The sequence below is a fragment of the Rhinoderma darwinii genome, chromosome 3 (genome assembly GCF_050947455.1).
Source record: "Rhinoderma darwinii isolate aRhiDar2 chromosome 3, aRhiDar2.hap1, whole genome shotgun sequence".
In the NCBI taxonomy this organism is placed as follows: domain Eukaryota; kingdom Metazoa; phylum Chordata; class Amphibia; order Anura; family Rhinodermatidae; genus Rhinoderma; species Rhinoderma darwinii.
The window spans coordinates 198,757,982-198,779,625 of record NC_134689.1 but is presented as its reverse complement, the minus strand read 5'-3'; the positions used below and the strand labels follow the sequence as shown (position 1 = coordinate 198,779,625).

At 40.5% G+C, this 21,644-nt stretch overlaps 1 protein-coding gene across 4 annotated transcripts in view; it reads left to right on the top strand.

Annotated features, from left to right (window-relative positions):
• TBC1D22A (TBC1 domain family member 22A) overlaps positions 1-21,644 on the top strand; it is a 544,224-nt gene that overhangs the window by 375,771 nt on the left and 146,809 nt on the right. The window contains exon 12 of one of the 4 annotated variants that reach the window (XM_075857223.1): positions 7,832-7,954. The exons of 2 other annotated variants lie outside the window; for them this stretch is intronic. In XM_075857223.1, coding sequence (XP_075713338.1) covers positions 7,832-7,912 — 81 coding nt within the window. In that variant the 3' untranslated portion in view covers positions 7,913-7,954. Of the gene's footprint in view, positions 1-7,831; positions 7,955-14,699; positions 14,780-21,644 lie in introns of those variants that run through there. One more of the 4 variants, XM_075857224.1, reaches the window with a different exon arrangement.

The window sequence follows — 21,644 nt, the reverse complement described above, 5'->3', positions numbered from 1 at the left end:
AGTGAAATGGAGAAAAAAAAAAAGCAATTTCCTCATTCGTTTTTACGGCATTCATCCGGAGGTAAAAATGGCATGTTAACTTTACTCTGTGGGTCAATACGACTATGGTGATAACAAATTTATATAGGTATTTTTTAATATTTTACTACTTTTACAAAATAGAAACATTTTGCTAAACAGATTTTGTTTTGTGTCGCCATATTCTGAGATCCATAACTTTTTTCCATCGATTGAGTGGTGTGATGGCTTAAATTTTGCAGGGGCGAGCTATAGTTTTTTTTTTATACATATGATTTTTTGATTCCATTTTTGATGGGAGACGAAGTGACCAAAAAAAAAATAGCAATTCTGACTTTTTAATTTATTTTATTTTTTGGGCGGCATTCGCGGTCCGGGTTAGATATTATGTTCAGACTTTTACAGAAGCGCTGATACCAGTTATGATGTTGTATTTTTTTTTACAAGAGCATAAGGCTGCCAGACCTTGAGGCCTTAATTAGGCCCTCAGGCTGCCATGGCAACAATCGGCACCCGAAATCGCGTCGCAGGGAAGCCAATGGGTGGGCGGAGGGGGTTGCTGCAATCTTTCAACAGCTTAGCTGCGGAGTCACTATTGGCTACGGCATCTAAGGGGTGAAACAGCTGGGATCGTAGTAATTTGCTAACCCAGCAGGTAGAGCAGGGTGTCAGCTGTAATATAGAGCTGACACCCGCACTTGTTGGGTGGATGTAAAGTATACTTATTGTTTATAATTATTTTGCATAGATCAGTGGTACATGTAAATACATTAAACTTTGTTATATTTTTTATTATGGGAAAGTGGTATCTTCCTCACCTTCCAGCAGTCTGTAGATTCCCTCCACTACCTGCAGGCTCTGTTCGGCTGGAATCAGACATGCGGTTTTTGAGGCAATTTTCTGATGCAGTTTTTTGAGTCAAACACAGAAGTTGTTTCCAAAGAAACGTATCAGTTTTTCACTTAGACTTCTGATTATTTTTGGATCCAATCCTGGCTTTGGTACAAAAAACTGCATCAAAAAGTGCATGTGTGATTTCAACCTAAATGTTCGCACACAACCACACTAACCAATCAATCTGTCTGTAGTAATAAAGTAAATAGAAGACAAGTTGGAGGTGGAAGTAGGAGGGGAATGCAGCTGGAGTATCTCACTAGTTTTTTTGTGAAACAGCATGAGAGGAAGAGGGAAAAGGGAGATGTGATTTGCTCAGAGAGCACAGCACAGCTCAAGAGAAGCCTGTCCACTCATTATCTATAACAGCTTTATTGTATACTACAGCATTTTGTACCTGGGAATCATGACCCCGCGGCAGATCCCCCTTGCACTGACTGCGACAAGTCGGTCGTTGGTCCTTCAATGCACCTCCTGCTGTTCACGGCGGGGTGACGCACTCCCTCTCAGAATCCCCAATAGCGAGAGTTATGCCCCACAGCCTACTGGGTGTGCTGCAGACTTTGAAGGCTTGCACCCAAATCGCACTGTACGCCTCCATGGGTCCTAGCGGTAGCTAGCCGATACATTTTGTGGGACCGTTCACTCACTTGGTTGGCAGTTGTTGGCCTGACCAACTGCCTACATACAGGGTTTACCGAAGTAGGAAACACAGGAGAAAAGCTATGACAGGCCCTCATCGTGACACTCTGAGCGAAGTTAGACCTTGAAAAAGACATCAGGACCCAACACCAACATCTTCGAGAACGCAGCCTGTACCCTGTCACAAGCAGTTCTACTTCTAGAGGTGCGTTTTCCGCATCATACAACCAGTATTTTGGGTACTATCTAGACAACTGCCCAAAATGTTTCTTGGGGAATTCTTCAATTCACTGAGGATTTTGTGACAATAAACAAAATGTTTTTAGCACTCCCAGCATTAGCTGAACGGCCTAATTCTACAAGAAATTATAGTGTTTATGGTTCTGTGCACTACAGTAGTTTAAGAACCACCGAATTGCTACTAATGCCATTAAATGACAACAAAAGACAATATAATAAGACAAAAAATACATATATGGCCATACCAAATATATGTAGTTTTTTCTATATTTTAGTACTTTGACAAGTAAAAACCTAAGTGTAAAAAAGAAAATTTATTTTGTCGCCAAATTCTGAGAACCATAACTTTTCTATTTTTCCGTCAATTAAGTGGTATGAGGGCTTATTTTTTGCGGGATAAGCTGTAGTTTGTAATAATACCATTTTGGGGTACATGCGACGTTTTGATCGCTTTTCATTTCATTTTTTGTAGGAGATGAAGTGACCAAAAAATAGAGATTCTGGCGTTTACAATTGATTTTTTTTTACGGCGTTAACCGTGCGGGTTAAACAATGCTATATTGTAATAGTTCAGACTTTTAAGGACATGGCGATACCAATTCTGTTTATTTATTTTTTTATTATGTCCTAGGGGGAAAATGGGAAAAGGTTTTTTTTTTTTTTAACTTTTAATTTTTATTTATTTTTTTACTTTCTTTTATTAGTCCCCCTAGGGGACTTCAACCAACAATCGTTGGATTGCTTGCGCGATATACTGCAATACTAATGTATTGCGGTATATCGTGATTCTGACAGGCCTCTATTAAGCCCTGCCGGAGGCAGCACGTAATAGGAGCACAAAGATGGTGGACCTGGGGGCCTTCATTAGGCCCACAGGCAGCCATAGTAACCATCGCCCCCCGTGATTGTGTTGTGGGGGGCGCGATGAGCTGTTAGAGGGTGTCGCCCCCTCTTTCTAATGATTTAAATGCTGCGGTCGGGTTTGACCGCAACATTTAACGAGTTAAACGAGCAGGATCGCGCTTGAGCGCGATGCCGCTCGTTACTCTGAAGTGTCGGCTGTAACATACGTCTGACACCGGCATCGTATGGAGCGGGTTCACTCCGTGAGCCTGTTCCATACTTCCCCTATCTGACTTTGGCGTATGGATATGTCAAATGTCGGGAAGGGGTTAAATATTCCCAAATTTTGTATTCATGAGCATACCTTCTAAAGAAACAAAATGTTTGTCTAAAGTAAGGGTTTTCAGGATAGGGTTATAGCCCATGGCCACATAACAAATTGCCACAAATAAATGTGCCTTTATTTCTTAACAGTTTCTTCTTGAACCTATTGCCTCTAAAGAAGATAATAATACCTTGGCTAATAAAGTGTAATTAGTCAAATATAGAACTCACAAAGTTTACGTGCACATTGCCACTGCTATTCTATCTGGGAAATCAACAGTCACCATGCCTCTGATGCAATATCATCATCTCTAGGGAAGCTGCATGGCCTTACCCCCTGAGGGGCACACATGTTGATGGACTCATGACCTCAGGAAATGAAGAAGAAATGGGCCATAAATGCCTAAACAGCTCTTCTATTAAACATCTGTTGTGTATGCAACCCTTATGTGTTCAATAAATAAAAGGAACGTAGTACATTTACATTCTGCTAACAAAACAATGCAACAAAAAGGTTCTGTAGGGCCTCGTTCACATCTGTATTGAAGGCTCAGTTAAGGGCCTCCGTCACAGATCCAGTCAAAAATGCTGGTCAAAGTAGTGCAGCATGTCCAGTAAAATGATGAACACCATGGTGGAAACCCAACGAAACCCTTTGAAGTCAATGGGTTACGTCGAGCGCTGATGGTGTCAGTCAGGCAACAGATCCGGTGCTTCCAATATTTTTGTCGCTTTGCTCCTATGACCGAGTAAAGCAGCGGAAATACCGAGCACAGATGTGAACAAGCAATAAAATTAAGAAAAATCCCCCCCTTCCTTATGGTTATTTCTTATCACCACGCACCGAGGGTTCTTTAGGTCTACATTGATATTACATTCTAGCCATTATATGAAAGTTGTATTTAAGGGCCAGATCTTTAGGGATACCCAACCATAAAACTATTGTACTAGATTCCCAGTATGGGCATCTGTTATACCAGTGTCTTGTTGCAGTCCAACTTCATGTGTAGCCTGTGTGCTCACATGTGATCTGTCTGTTGTGTTTGTATGTATGGTTGTGGAGTAGCTGCCCCCAGATTTCATTGTGAAACCATTAATATCCGAGATTACGTAATACTTGTAAACCCTTTGTGGACAGAATCATTTTATATAGTTAAATTGTAGGCAATAAAAGCACCGGACGTTCCCCCGCTTCCATAGTTGGGGAGCATTTGGATACACAGATATTTTGGTAGGAGCCTTAGGCCCCATGCACACGACCGTATTTTTGTCCACCGGTAAATACGGCTCCTTGGTCACATGTATTCGACCTGTATTGCACCAGTATTTACGGACCTGCGCCCGTAAATACGGGTCCGGTGTCACCCGTATTACACCCGTATTTACGGGCACGTTTTCGCGGCAAAATTACAGTTCAGTAATCGGCAGCCCTTCTCTGTATCAGTGCAGGATAGAGAGAAGGGACAGCCCTTTCCGTAATAAAAGTAAAAGAAATTCATACTTACCCGGCCGTTGTCTTGGTGACGCGTCCCTCTCTTGACATCCAGTCCGACCTCACTGGATGACGCGCAGTCCATGTGACCGCTGCAGCCAGTGATTGGCTTGTGATTGGCTGCAGCGGTCACATGGGCTGTAATGTCATCCCAGGAGGCCAGACTGGAGGAACAAGCAGGGAGTTCTGGGTAAGTATGAACGTCAATTTTTTTTTTTTTACAGCTTTATCTATATTGTGATCGGCAGTCACTGTCCCTGTTGCTGAAAGAATTACTGCCGATCGTTTAACTCTTTCAGCACCCTGGACAGTGACTATACACTGATGTCGCCTAGCAACGCTCCCGTAATTACGGGTGGACACACGTAGTCATCCGTAATTACGGGAGCCCCATAGACTTCTATGGGCCTGCCCGTGCCGTAATTACGGCCTGAAATAGGACATGTTCTATATTTTTCAACGGCACGGGCACCTTCCCGTAAGCATACGGGGAGGTACACGTGGTCAATAGAGATCTATGGGCCCGTATTTACGGGCCATAATTACGGCCCGTAATTACAGGCGTTTTTACGTTCGTGTGCATGGGGCCTTATCCTGTAGCACGTGGCCATCTTGCAGTTTGTGGTTAACAGCTACCTGTTTCCTGATATTTATGGAGTTACTATACTTCAGAAAATCCTGCCTGACTTGCTCTATCCCTGCTGCTGCTTCTAGCTCCCTGCACTAGCCAGAAGAAGGGAGGGGGGATTGTGTGAGGACACTAGAGGAGAGTGTGTCCACCCCAAATTTGCAGCATAAATCAGTGAGGTTGGTTTACCACAGTGACAATGCTGCAATTTTAGGAACTGCTCCCTCTAGTGTCCAGCACATGGAAATGTTATAAATTAGAATCTAATTTATAATATTTCCTGACTTGTGAAAAAATTAAAACTGTGTAATCACTCAAATACTAATTTTTTAACTGAAAAAAAATAAAAAAAATTTCTAGCGACACATTCCCTTTAACTTTTCAAAACTGCATATAAGGCATATATTAACTCAACTCTATACTGAGGGACCTAGCCAAATCATAACAACCTACAAAACCCACACAGTTCATAAGCGTTCATTTAAATGACATCATCTTTATTATAACATAAATCCCAAATTCACAGTGAAAATACTGGAATTAAAACAGGAGATAAAATATTTACTGAAAGCAGTCACCCACTGGAGTCAATAGTCCAATGCTATACACACAGACATATGAAGTGTAATCACTAACCTATATACAAATGTAGCCGTCTTTACCTTGACTTTTAACGCATTAAATAAACAATGGCTATATCTATTATCATGACTTTTTCAATGACTTTTCAATGGCTTTTGTTGTGTGATATCACAGCAAGTTATCAGAATCAAGTTAAAGATGGCTACATCTGTACAGCTAATGCAAAATGCAATCATGCATTGTTTAGAAGCGGCTAGTGCCAGAAAATACACAAATGTCTAAAAAATATAGATGCATAGTAAGAAATTCGAAATAGAGATCAGTGGGGATTGCGCGGTGCCCAAAGCGTGTTTCGCCGTTGCTTCTTCTGGGGGCAGGCTAACTTTGCGATCATCCCAACTATTTAAATGACTTACAACTAATGGCAGAGTTGAAAACATAGCAGTGTGAACTTCAAATCCAAAAATGATACATAACATGTGCATTAGGTAAAAAGTGTGACCCAGTGTGTGCACCTATTCCTCCTTCCAAAGCAGCAGGGGGAGGAAAATGAGACTCGGTCACAAGTAAAAGATGGGAAATTGTCAATCTTAGAAAGATCTATCCATTTTGTCTGCTATCACCATTTACTTTGCTTTTGGGAACCGGAAATGAATCCAGTGAATGGATGCAATTTAAAGAGGCTCTGTCACCAGATTATAAATGCCCTATCTCCTACATAATGTGATCGGCGCTGTAATGTAGATAACAGCAGTGGTTTTTATTTTGAAAAACGATCATTTTTGAGCAAGTTATGAGCAATTTTAGATTTATGCTAATGAGTTTCTTAATGACCAACTGGGCGTGTTTTTACTTTTTACCAACTGGGTGTTGTACAGAGGAGTGTATGACGCTGACCAATCAGCCTCATACACTTCTCATTGTTCCAGCCCAGCATTATCGACAGCACAGTGTGACTGTGCAGTGAAAGAAGCTGGGCTGGAACAATGAGAAGTGTATGACGCTGATTGGTCAGCGTCATACACTCCTCTGTACAACGCCCAGTTGGTAAAAAGTAAAAACACGCCCAGTTGTCCATTGAGAAACTCATTAGCATAAATCTAAACTAGCTCATAACTTGCTCAATAATGATCGTTTTTCAAAATAAAACTTTAACTTTAACGTGTGCGCATATTCCTTCTTCCGAAACATAAGGGGGGAGAACAGAAGACGCCGTCACATCCGAAATACAAAAATGAAGTTATTTCAGGAAGGCTATTAGTCTAAAAATTATCTATGCCGGAATCCAGACCGGAAGCTATTCCCCAAAGGCTATTAGTCTGAATATGGTCTGTATCCTCTATCTAATTTTATTCTATTGCCTTACTGCTGGAAACTGGAAATGCTGGACTCAAAGCTATTGCAATGTATTATACCCCTAACTTGGATACATATAAATACAGGGACCAGAAATACATAGACCACTCAGTGTTTTGTTAATAATAGTGTTACATTTTTAAAGTGATAAGTGCTTGGTAATTAATATATTTTCCACTAAGTATACCTTCATATTACAAAGAGAACAACCTTAAGTAAAGCATGAATCTTAGAAGTGCATTATGTTGACGACATATCATCACCATTGTGTTCATGATAGAACCTAATCTAGTGATCTGAAATGCATACATAATTATCTACAGAAATAAAAAATGTTTTATGAAAACATAGTCAATACAGTATAAACATTTTTTATTTTATCTCCTGTTTTAGTCTCAGCAATTTTACTGTGATTTATGTCATAGTAAAGATGTGATTTAAATGAAAAAAAATGTAACTTTGTGGCTTTTGTAAGTTGTTTTAACTTTCCAAAATTCCCATGTCCTGCTTTGTCACTCATTATTAACCCGTGACCTGTGCTGCTTCTACACCGCGTTCCAAATTATTATGCAAATGTTATTTTTCACTGATTTTCCTAAATAGTTGATGCAAATGACAGTCAGTATAATCTTCAAGCCATCAACCGTTGGAGTATAATGCGAATTTTATTGAACAAATCTCCTAATGATAACAGATTTTTTTTAGAAGTTAAAAACTCAAAATGCACTGTTTCAAATTATTATGCACAACAGAGACAAAACATTTTAAAGGTTGTAAAGAGAACTAAAACGGCAATTTTTTTGAATTTGCAGCATCAGGAGGTCATATTTACAGAAATCAAAAGCTCTTTCAATCAAAAAAAACGTAACAGGCCAAGTTACATGTTAACATAGGACCCCTTCTTCACCTTCACAATTCTTGCATCCATTGAATTTGTGAGTATTTGGACAGTTTCTGCTTGAATATCTTTGCAGGATGTCAGAATAGCCTCTCAGAGCTTCTGTTTTGATGTGAACTGCCTCCCACCCTCATAGATATTTTGCTTGAGGATGCTCCAAAGGTTCTCAATAGGGTTGAGGTCAGGGGACATGGGGGCCAGACCATGAGTTTCTCTCCTTTTATGCCCATAGCAGCCAATGACACAGAGGTATTATTTGCAGCATGAGATGGTGCATTGTCATGCATGAAGATAATTTTGCTACGGAAGGCATGGTTCTTCTTTTTGTACCATGGAAGAAAGTGGTCAGTCATAAATTCTACGTACTTTGCAGAGGTCATTTTCACACTGTCAGGGACCCTAAAGGGGCCTACCAGCTCTCTCCCCATGATTCCAGCCCAAAACATGACTCCGCCACCTCCTTGCTGATGTCGCAGCCTTGTTGGGACATGGTGGCCATTCACCAACCATCCACTACTCCATCCATCTGGACTATCCAGGGTTGCACGGCACTCATCAGTAAGCAACACGGTTTGAAAATTAGTCTTCATGTATTTCTGAGCCCACTGCAACCGTTTCTGCTTGTGAGCATAGTTTAGGGGTGGCCGAATAATAGCTTTATGCACACTTGCAAACCTCTGGAGGATCCTACACCTTGAGGTTCGCGGGACTCCAGAGGCACCAGCGGCTTCAAATACCAGTTTGCTGCTTTGCAATGGCATTTTAGCAGCTGCTCTCCTAATCCTATTAATTTGTCTGGCAGAAACCTTCCTCATTATGCCTTTATCTGAACGAACCCATCTGTGCTCTGAATCGGCCACAAATCTTTTCACAGTACGATGATCACGCTTAAGTTTTCTTGAAATATCCAATGTTTTCATACCTTGTCCAAGGTATTGCACTATTTCACGCTTTTCGGCAGCAGATAGATCCTTTTTCTTTCCCATATTGCTTGAAACCTGTGGCCTGCTTAATAATGTGGAACGTCCTTCTTAAGTAGTTTTCCTTTGATTGGGCACACCTGGCAAACTAATTATCACAGGTGTCTGAGATTGATTACAATCATCCAAAGAGCCCTAAGACACAATACCATCCATGAGTTTAATTGAAAAACTAATAATGAAATGTTTATGACACTTAAATCCAATGTGCATAATAATTTAGAACACGGTGTATAAGTGGTGTCTACTTGTTGGTGCTTGGAAAAGGTCCTCTTTTCTTACCAGAAACTGCTTTCCCTGACAAGCAAGTTTCTACTGAAGGACTGAAAAAAACAAAGAATCATGCCTCACGCTGGCGTTAACATTAAAGGGAACCTGTTACCATCATTTCACCTCTTAAACCAGCAATACCTGGTGGTAGTGGGTGAAAAATCATTTTTATGTAACCTATAATTATCGATTATAAGTCGGCTCTGTACCTTTTAATATTCAGTTTTTTTAGTGTTTCTGTGCCGTATTCTAATGAGCATAAAAGAGTCATATCTGTGTTTGAAAAGAGTCATATCTTCAATCCTCAAGCCTTTCCGAGTTAACCCCGCCTCCTTACTTTTGATTGACAGCTCCACGCACACATGAAATCCCACGCTTGTGCATCAATGTCCTGTTCTGGTGCGTACGCACCATGGGACACAATTGTGGCGCAGGCGCAGTAACTAGATTTGAAGCCCGGACAAAGCAGGGAAGGGTGTCGGACACATGCGCGCTATCTCAGACGAGATTTCGCATTTCAGCGCGGGACAGTTTTCGGCAGTGGGCGGGAATAAGAAGAGGAATGAACGAGATTGCCAGATTATTACCATAAAAGGCGCAAAATGTTTGCAGACTGTTATTTACTGTCGGAGGAGTTTAGGAGAGGGAATAATGGCAATGAACTTTTGACAGCAGCGGCCAGCGAGGGGTGAGAGGAGTTCAATAGGTGAAATGCTGGTGACAGGTTCCCTTTAAATAAAAGGGTCTTCTGGAAAACAATGGAACTAGCCAGTATTCTAGGAACATAACTTAAATCGGTTCGCTGTAATTAATTGCACTCACACTAGGCCTCAGATGAAATTGTGCTTCCTGTCTAAAATGCCCAAGTGTAATAACCTAAGTTTACTGTATAACACTCTATTAGGACATACAGTTGTATTTTAAACCGTTTAGGCCGGAGTACAGCCACTGAAAATCATGTCTACTCTAAATATTAAAATAGGGCTGAATCTCAGCCCTGTATCCCCTCTATGATAGGAGACGTACTTGTGGATAATAGAACATATACATTTTGAAGCATAACTACTTCCTATTCTTTCTATTTACATTTCCACTTAACAGCTTCCTCAGTATCCATATTCTGGTAATCGCAGGTACCAATATTCCATATGATTAGATCAGAGAGGATGAAAATGATTGTCATGCTTTAGTAAATTCCTTTATGCTCCTTAGTGCAGCTTATCTGATCTAATAAAGCGAAGTCCCTGGCGGCTGGAGCCAAAATAGTTGTAGAGCGTTTGTAACGGACCCTGTGAATTTTAATCTACTTTATGTATTTTATTGTGATGCTGGGCTGGATTTCATCTCAGTACATCTACATCTCTTTCCTTCATACAAAACTTTGTAGAGATTTAATTTAGTAGAAATGTAATTGCTCTACTACGGAAGATACAGTTCATGTGTTTGTGTGTAAGACTCAAATGAATTTCATTTCTTGACTGGCAGTGGATAGCTTTCTCGTACAGGGCTATACTTAGGGTACCAATTTATTGTACGAGGCTTCGTGCAGAATTTGTATTGGAGCCCTATATGTCTTTACACATAATAAACCTCAACATTTTACGGACTGCAGCAGTTAGCAGCTTCCTCCTGATCTAATAAGATTTTTAGATGTGTAAAGGGACAATGATGCAATATAGGAGAACACCGTTTTACTGTTAAATACGTTTCTTGGTAGAACCCATGTACAGTATTATATACACTTTTGTCTGCAAGAAACACATAGCAGATCTTCAGGGGGTACAGCGTTAAGTAACCTCGATGTAAATAACATATAAGAGAATGTGTCAGCACTTCTCCACATGCACCTTTAGCCTTAAGTGGGACCTGGTGGGGCTCAGCGTGAAATGTAGAGTCCACCTATCATTTCACAGCCAGAAATTAAGTAGTGGCACTTGTCCAATTTGTAATCGCTGCACTTTATTTTTCGATAGGCAAACCTAAACAGCGGGTTAGGACATGTAGAGAAAGCAGCTGGCGCTTTCTCCACATGTCCTAACCCGCTGTTTGTCTGCCTATCGAAAATAAAGCGCAGCGAGTTGGGTGGGTGCTGCGACTTCACATCTGATTGAATGTCCAATTTTGGACAATTAATATTTTCTAATCTCAATAGTTCTACATTATGTATTGAGTCATTGTTTAATATATTTTTATTGCTGTTGGTTCTGTGTTTTTCTGATACAAAGCTCCAAATCCCCTATTGCTATAGAGTTAAAGGGTAAAATTCGGCCGTAATAGCATACAGTGTATTAATTATTCAATAGTTCTACAATTTACTCAGAGTAGAACCTATTATAAAAGAAAAGTGAAAAAGTGAAACCTGTCCATACATTTCTCCTGCACTTATAGCCACAGCTCTAAATGTACAGATGTAATTTTTAACTGAACTCTTAACGCATTACATACACAGTGGCAAGAAACTTTAATTTGAGTTTTTCAATGGTTTTCAATTGCTTTAGTGATAAGTTATCACACTGCAGCAAGTTATCCGAGTCAAGATAAGGATTGCTACATCTGTAGATTATCAATCCCTGTTCCCATAGTGGTTTACAATCTGATTCCTTTGTCTCAGTGAGACACGCACACGCCTATTTCATAGGATGCTAGATGATCTATCCACATGGAAATCCATACAAACATTGGGAGAGTATAGAAACTCCATGGAGATGTTTCCCTTGGTTGGATCCATTTTAGGACGCCAGTTCTGCAAGGTAACGGTGCAAACCACTGAACTATTATATATAAGTACCGACACCATGGCCATCACACATAGGGACATTGTATTTTGAAAGACTATAATATTTTTAGTGCTTCTTTCTAAAAATATACCGCTAATGGTCATCTACAAAACCTAGAACACTAAACACTGGTAATTCTTGAGTTATCTTTTTGTTGTTGCTCAAGGTTAATAGAAGTAAAGCAAGGAAGATGTTTGTTCCCATGAGCGTAAAACCACTATTTTCTTATTTTTTGCGGGGAGCGGGGTTTCCTCTTTTCTTTTCAAACCTTGACTCTATGTGCTAGCTAGGTCATACAACAGCTAGTATACCATAAAAGCACACCTGGCTTCTTTGCCGTGGTAATATTTATTGCCATGAGTTAGTGTGAAGAGTGAAAACATTCATTTTACAGTATTTGTTCCTATCTGTCAGTACTCAGACTTTATAAGTTATAATTAACAATGTACCTGTTGTCACAAGGGGATTAAACTAATTCCAAGAAATGACCAACACAAGCGAGGTTTTTGTGGTGCTTTAGATATGTGGATTTAAGCTTTACAGGCATTAGGTCTAGCATTGATTTTGCAAAACATTTGACTGATGTGGGCTCTTTCATTTGTTTGAGCATGTTATTATGGACAATTGCTGGGTAAAGCTCACATTGATAATCTAAAGGTATTCCTTTAATGCCCGAACATTGATTTCCTGTTTTGTGAGTCACACAAGTAGATGAGAAAAAGGAAGAAAAACAGTTACAAAAATGATTACGGCTTTTATTATAAAGTCTCAAATCTTGACCAAAATCTTGAAATGCCTGTCAATAAATTAATTTAAGAATTCAAGTTACTGGGGAAATCCTATTCCGTTTATGTTTATAGTTAAACAAATGTTTAGTTATTGTCATTAAACATGTCATTAGCTGAATGAAGTTAGTCTCCTAAATTGCCAAAATACGTTTTGGCACAATGTTTTTGACAGATTGGAACAGATGGGTGTCGATGAATGGAAACCTATCTACTGCCAGCTTTTTTTTTTATTATTATTAAACTTTTGCACATTTTAATCTGATTAGCTTAGTGTCTGTAGTATTTAACTCTTTCCCATGTCATGTCTTTCACTTTAGTGCGCAAGAGTGCATAGATATTGATCATCTACATACATTTATTCTGAATAGCCAATAGTTTGAATGTTATCCACTTATCTATTCACTTATTGTGTGTATAAGCGTCAACTTTATGGATTAGGTAAGGGTCCTTTTTCACCGGCCAATATGGGCCATAAAAACACACGCCGATCAACGAGACGGGTTTTATAGTGTAACACACCATTAAATAATATAACGTCGTAGCGGAATAGCAGCTGGCCAACAGAGTACCAAGTCAATATATAAATAGTCCAAGCACAATGGTACCTGTAGTGTTTAAGACCGTAGCAACGGCTAGGCACAGATGGGAACTTGACAGCAGACACCAGATGTGGTGTAACACAGCAGGCGGAACCGGTGGCACAACACGACTCCCAACAGGTTTAAGGCACAGGAAAAAATAGCACGGGATACAGGGTACAGGTGGCAGGGCATGGGAACAACGGGAACAGGATAACACTAAGGGACCATTTGCAAGACTAACATAGGAAAACACAACATCGCTCAGGCAATGAGCAAAGGGCAGGGCCCTTTCTTCTAGTCCAGGGTGATTACGGGCTAATTGATGATAATTCCCATGTGCGCACGCTGGCCGTTTGCGGCCGGGCACAAGCGAGCGTGCACCCTACGGGACACAGCGGACTGGAGCGGAAGTGAGCGCTGGTGCCTCCTGGAGAGGAGATGCGGGCCAGCACTCACAGATCCATGGCTGCGGCCGTCAGGGGTGAGTAATCCCGACGGTCCGTGGTCATGGACGCTACACAGAGCTCTACCTTTCAGCCCCCTTTTCATAGGTAGTAGGTGTATGTAGTGGGTACATACAAATGCTTAGCTCTGTTAAGACACAAAATAGATGTCCTGGCTATCAAAGGTTTTGTCTAGTGATTGACATTATGGCATTAGATTCTGATGATATGGACTGTCCTTCCTTGTTAAAGTGTAGCTTATCATTTGACAAACTTCTGACATGTCATAGTGACATATCAGAAGTTTGGACTGGTGGGGGTCCGAGCACTGAGACCCCCACCAATTGCTAGAACGAAGCATCTGAAGCGCTCGTGTCAGCGCTCAGCCGCTTTGTGTCTGTTCGGCTTTTTCCGGAAATAAATGTATCGGACTACGAACTCAATAGCAAGTCTATGAGCCCACACCCCGATACATCGGCTTTCCGGAAAAAGCCGAACAGACACGAAGCAGCTGAGAGCTCACACGAGTGCTTCAGCTGCATCGTTCAAGCGATTGGTGGTGGTCTCAGTGCTCGGACCCCCACCAATCCAAACTTCTGACATGTCACTATGACATGTCAGAAGTTTGTAAAATGTTTAGCTACACTTTAAATGCCTTTGTGATTGCTTAATATCTTCTCTTATACACGTTGTATGATATGAATACAGTTTCATTTGATTTTGAAATTGTATGGTATTTAATATTCATTTGCCTCCTGATAGTTTACAGATGCACATGTGAGAGGCAGGTTTGAAACAATTGTGATTTAAAATCTTTTTTTAGCACTCTCCAGATAAACTTCCAATGTGGAAGGTTCACAGTTTATAATCACACTGGGAGACATAAAAGCTTGCCAAAAGACCTTGTGTAAATGAGTAAAGCTGGTATGTGTATTTCTCCTAGAAGTTACAAAGAAGAAAGATGGATCCAGCCTTTCTCTGATTTATGAGCCTTTTCATCACCACTGCTTCCCTGTGCGGAGTGCCACTCTGGAGCATGGCCATACATTCACAAACATGCTGTTTGGTTGAGTTTGTTCATTCAAGAACAAAACAAAAAAAATATTCATTAAAAATAATCTCTAAGTTAGATGTCTTTCACCTGATTTTTAATATTTTTATATTGCAATAAAATCGAAATGCCTGTCACTGAAAGGGAAATAAATTGGGAAAGGTTCCCTACACCTTCAAAACCAGCCAACAATTAATACTAGCACTGAATTATTGGGTATTAAATTAATATTTAACCTTTGTTAGAGTAACATATGCTTAAATTCCCTTAAATAAAATATACTATATGTGAAAGGTAGTTTACAGTGGCTGATAACTGTAATTGCAGAACCATAAGCATTCGAGACAGGATAACCAAGGCTCGGTTTATAACAAAAGCCATTGTAGCGCCCATGGCCGCTCCGTTCGGCTGGGTCCCGTAGGGTGCGCGCACACGCTCGCGCCCGGCCTTAAAGGGCCAGCGCGCGCAATTAGGAAATCGTCATCACTATCAACTGCCACGTTTTCCTGGTCTATAAGAAGGCCCCTGGCCTTCTAATCCTTGCCTGAGCGTTGTTAGTCTTTCCCAGTCTGTCTCGCAAATGGTCCCTTAGTGTCTCCCGTTCCAGCTGTTACCCGTGCCCTGTTACCGTTCCCGTATTCCGTATTGTTCCTGTGCCGACCAGCGTTCAAGTGTCATCCGCCACGACAAGTGTCATCTGCCACGTCAAGTGCCATCTGCCACGTCAAGTGTCTTCTGCCACGTCTAGTGCCATCTGCCACGTCAAGTGCCATATGCCACGTCAAGTGCCATCTGCCACGTCAAGTGCCATCTGCCACGTCAAGTGCCATCTGTCACGTCAAGCGTCTTCTGCCACGTCTAGGGCCATCTGCCACGTCAAGTACCATATGCCACGTCAAGTGCCATCTGCCACGTCAAGTGCCATCTGCCACATCAAGTGTCTTCTGCCACGTCAAGTGCCATCTGCCACGTCAAGTGGCATCTGCCACACCAAGTGTCATCTGCCACGTCAAGTGTCTACCGCTTAATCGGATACTGCCCGCCACGTCTGGCGCCACTTGCCGCACCTGCCTCCATCCGTGCTGAAGCCACAGCCACCGCCCGGACTATTTCAGGTACCCAAGCATTACTGTCTGCCATTTACTTCCGCATAGACTGTGACCTGGTCAGCTGCCTCCCCGTTACGGCGGAGCGGCCTAGTGGGTCCACATACCCTGTGCCCGTGACAGCCATGACACTGTGACAAATCTATTGTATGATATATGCAAACCACCACCAATGACCCTATTGACTTGTAATGGTGTTCTGTGGGGTTTTCTGTCAATTTGACAGCAGGAATAGTGCTGCATGCTGCACTATTCTTGCCGTCAAAAGTGACAAATACCCCAATGGGACCTCTGACGGAGGCGCTGAATGGTTGTGTGAACAGAGCCTAAACCGCATCAATTGAAAATCACATACTCAGGAAAAAAGTAGCATTCCCAAAAAGAACTCGTGATTACCCCAACTGTCTAACTCTACCTAGAAAAGCTTCTTTCTCACAGTCAACACTATTTTTAAAAGACTCACAACATTTTGTCCGCCATAGGGATAAGCCCACTTTCTTAAACCAGTCATCACTATAAAATCTAGAGAGGCGTTTCAAGCCTCACAAATCGCATGATCAGAATCACCAGTATACTGACAGGTGTCCTGGTAGGTTGCTGGTGAGGTGTTGCTACCAAAAGCAGGATCAGAAGCCAACATAGAAAAGCAGGGCACAATTAAAGGGGGTCTGTCATATATATGCTGCACTGTATGAGGAAAGCATAAAGAGGTGACAGACACGATTTCAGCAGTCTGTCACTTATTACGTAAATTGCCATAGTTTAGGAGAATTTAGTTCTTATACTTACAGCCTGATGCGATGCAGGATGTGAGTACAAGTATATTCATATATTCATGCTCCTCCTCCCTTCTGCCGCTGATTGACACATTTCTCCCTTTGTACAGTATTATGGAGAAATGTGTCAATCAGCGGCTGGAGGGTGGAGGAGCATGAATATATGAATATACTTGTACTCACATCCTGCATCGCGTCTGGCTGTAAGTATAAGAAATAAATTCTCCTAAACTACGACGATTTACCTAATAAGTGACAGACTGCTGAAATCAGCGTGTTTGTCACTTTATGCTGCCCTCAGACATGACAGCATAAATATAACAGATCCTCTTTAATTGTGCCCTGCTTTTCTCTGTTGGTTTCTGAACCTGATTTTGGCGTAAAGCAAACAGCGATCACACAGTTTTAACTTTGAGATGGTTACACTAGGACTTTTTTTTTTTTTTTTTGCCAGATGGTCACTGCATAAATTAATATAAACTGATAGAAAATTAGCTTTATATCTTTATTTTATTGATCCTTTCCTAACCGCGTACAAGCAAACAACATTAATAGATTTATTTTTATTTTTTAGAGTTATCTGACTGCTGCTGATGTCAAATGTTACAGCTAGGCATCAGTGCTCTAAGTGGAAATAATAGCTAAAACAAAATTACTCTAGGCTAGTGAAATACAACATCTGAAATTATTATTTGTTATCATTAATGGGCCTTTTACACCTGACGATAAGCGGCCGATGCAGCCAGCGCAGATCAACGAGACATCGTTGATTGTCACTCGTTTGCTCCTGTGACACGGGGCTATGGATAAGGACGAGCGGTTGTTACTCGGATCGCTCGTCCCCATATATTATCATGACGGCAGCGCATCTCCCTTTACACAGGGAGATGTGCTGCCAACAACGATAATATTTTACTTTTTTAAAATGAAACGACCTGCTGATGATCGTTCCCCTGTTTACACAAGGCAATTATTGGCAACGATCGTTATATTACGTTATATTAACGCTCGTCTGCCCCATAATCGTCCTGTGTAAAACCCCCTTTAAAGGGAGTGTGTCACCATAAAAATGACCTATTGTTTATATCAAGTTTTTATGTTAAACATATTTTTTAAGAATTGTTTGCTGATTTTTATATTTTTCTCTAGTTCAATATATTAACAAATAATACTAAAATCTTGCAGTTTTCACTCTGGCCACTGAGCCTCACACTAGACTGACACTTCCTGTTCTATAGAGATCACCTTCTCATCAGACATCTCATGATCATCACAGGCAGGATTACAATGAAAGGTATCACCTCTATATAGAAAAACCGGATCCATCATTGACAATATGTGATGGACACCGCTCCCCTCCTCCCCCTTCCTGCACAGGTCACAGAGCATGCCTAGAAAACTCTACCATAGAAGTCAATGGGTCCCTCCCGTTCACAGGTTCCTATGGTCCACGTGGCTGCTGCAAAGCATATTTCTAAATGCTGTTAATAGCAGCTCAGGGAAGATGGCTGCCCCATAATTAATAACAGAAAACAGGATAAAAAAAATCTCCATTAAAAAAATATTATCAGATCAGAAAAAAAGATTGTTTCACTATCTGGTTTTTATTAGGAAAAAAATATATAGGTGATCAAGTGACTTGTCCCTGGCATATTTAGAAATGATAGCAATTAGAAAACAACACATGATGATGCGTGCATTAAATATATTCCTAAAGCCTATAGTAAATCCAAGACTTGCAGTTCTCTCTTAATAAGGGCAGGATATTGCTATCTACAAGTATACTTTGATACTCCACCAGTTGAACAGCCCTACCAATGATTTTATTGTTAGATATGCTAAATTCGATGTGCTGGAAATAAAGTCTCTGATATTACTGTGCTTGCAGACACAAATTGAAAATCTATTCCGCTACCCATTTCCCTCTGGCTACGGACTGTCGGCAGCATCTTATGGCAATTTATAGAGAGCTAGTGGAGTTCTGACTACTAACTGAAGAAAATATCAGGACAGGTGACAAGATATATGAAGCAACATATTTGGTTTACTTTTACAATACATGTTAACGGTAAAATTATGTACAAAAGTGAATAGAGTCCCCAAATTTTAGAACTCCGGCTATCTGAGATAGAGAATTCTGTATGTTATTATAGAAGTACAATTTTATTACTAATTCTGCTACTATTTCCCAGTTATCCACTATTCTAGCATACGAAAAGACACAATCCTGCTTTTTGAACCTAAAATTAGATTTGTTGTGTATATTCCACCTTTTCTAAAATCCCTCTATAAAAAAATCAGTAACGTATGGGCATACCAATGTCGCTAATATTATTGTTGGATGGGAGATCGGACTACATCCTCTTAACAGGTTAATCCTATATCTGCCCTTGAAATACCAGTGTAACTTCAATTTGCTGTTTATTGTTCTCTTTGAAGCACAATGTTGAGTGCTTAGTAAGAGGTGCTTATTCTATACTCCGAGCCAAAAAATAGAAGAAAACAAAACACCAAAGGGAAAAATGCTTGCAAATTTCAGATTCATCCTGAAAATGAAGAATGTGGCGTATAATTAGATAAGGGGTTATGAGATTTGCTTGCATACACGTAACTATTTTTACTGTAATAAAAATAGACTAAATATGCCTCGGCATATACAATTGATGTTACTCTCTATGATATTTGACTACTGGAATTTACTTTCCTGTCTTTAAGACAGACAAATTATTTCACTTCTCAAATATGTACATATTTTTTCCATTGATCTCTGCTAAACCTCATCTGTTACCGACTCAGTCTCCCAATCTTTCCTAATCCTTTTTCAGAGAGTATACACGCTGATCTGACTTTACTGGCTTACATAATTCATAGTCGCTAGCAAACCGACTTTGCTGTAAATTCATACTGCCATGTAAAATGTCAATGGCGTCAATTAAAGTGATAGTGCCCATCTGCTTATTTTAAGTAGATTTTGTAGTGCCCGTAAGTTTCACTGTTTTATTTATGTTAATAAGCAGAGAGACTTCAAACAGGAACGAGAGACACCAGATTTCTTGCTGTGTATGTATAGTTTACTGATCAGCAATGTGTATGTAAGGTAGAAGGCCAATGATAAAAAGCTGGTACATTAGGTGCACTCTTCTACATCAATCTTCGGCTCTATGCCAATAAATTGGACAAATAGTGGGGTGTTGGAAATGCCCTAACAATAGATAAAGTGTAGTCCACTGACATGATGGAAGTCAGATGCATATTGTTGATGTTCCTTCCCAGTAAAGAGGAAGGGAGGCATCCCACCATAGAATTCCAAAATACTGGCATTGCAGTCTGCACAGCAATGAACTGGTAAATGAAAAGGTTACTTGATGGTTTTCATACCGGTTGTATAAAGTGCAGCATTAATGCCGTTTCTTTAATAATGAGCTTGTCTGTGTTCGCTGGAGACTTGATAAAAGCCAAAACGTGGACAGATATCTGTTTTGCCTCTACTTACCAGTCCCTCCTGTTGTGTCAGGTATTTCTTCAATCTTCAGAGAAGTCCTAACCATCTGGTAGGTATTTACCTTCCGCTCTGCACCTGCAGGTATGGAAGATCCACAGCGAGAACAATATTCTTCTTATGAGTATAAACACATACAGAGCTATACCAATGCCAATAACATATAATATACCATGGATAATACCTGAAATCCACCCACCATGCTAGAAAACCAGTTTGCTGGATTGAGACTGCTTAACCAGTCAACGAAGGGCCAGGCGTCCTCCTTCATAGTAATGGATGGATTAAAGAAAGGGTTAGATATCTTCCTTGTAAAACACAATATACAGGGTTAGAGGTATTAAAGTATTTGTCCCGCAAAAATAATTTCTCACCTATTCACAGGGATCCCCAGCAATCACAAAATCGAGGGTCCCGTGTCCCACGTTTGAATGGAGTGGTGGACAGACATGCGCACTACAGCTAAATTAATTCTCTACGGGACAACCCCTTTAAGGTAGAATGTTGATTCAGAGATCTGACCAATGGCCAGCGGGGGTCAGGAAGAGTTTTTTTTTTCCACTATATAGTAAATTGGGTCTCTGTCATTTAAAGGGAGGTTTCTGCCTTCCACTGGATCAATTGGAGTTCGTACGTATAAAAAGTTTTAACTTGATAGCCTTTTTTTTAACCCATTAACTGTGTGACTTGTGACCAACCTTTTCCTTTTAGTTGTTTTACCTACTTGTAACAAGGAATCTTCTGCTTTTGTGTCATTAGAGATGTAATTACATCAAGCCTTGTCTACCATAGTACAAATCACTCCATAACTAGTTGTAAAGTATTCAAGTCTTTGTTGGATAAGTTTCTTTTTTTTTTTTATCATCTGGGCTTTTGTGGCAGCAATCCTGAAAGCTCTACCATATTGCTACAATATATTATCTAATAGATCATCCTAACGCCTTCTTTAAAATACACAGCATGTTAGTTTTTTGGGTGGAAAAGCCGCAGATTATTCGCATTGAATTACAATTGCGGATCTGCTGAAAAGTCAGGATTTCTGCCATGGATTCTTCGAAAAATCGATGTCGGATTTGCCTTTGGCGAATCCGACACTTATGCACATAGCTTATAAGAAAGATTTCCAGACGAAAAAATGTTTTTAGGTCTGATACAAACCTATGACGGTATGCATTTTTGCGCGACAAAAAGATCTTTTACTTTTTATTGACCAGGTCCCCAAATACTAGCTAACCACAATGGTCATTTATACTAGAACCCCTTGATCAGCTGTAATTGACGGGAAACCACATTGTAAGCTTTCATATGCTCGTGTGATTTCATCTGCTGAGGGCCCATTGAAATAATTGGGCGTCTGTGTAATGGTGGGGGTACCACAAGTACTTCAGAGCAGGAGCTGCTCCTTGTAGGCCTAATAGAGAAAGTTACTGTAATGATCAGTAATCCTATTCTGTTA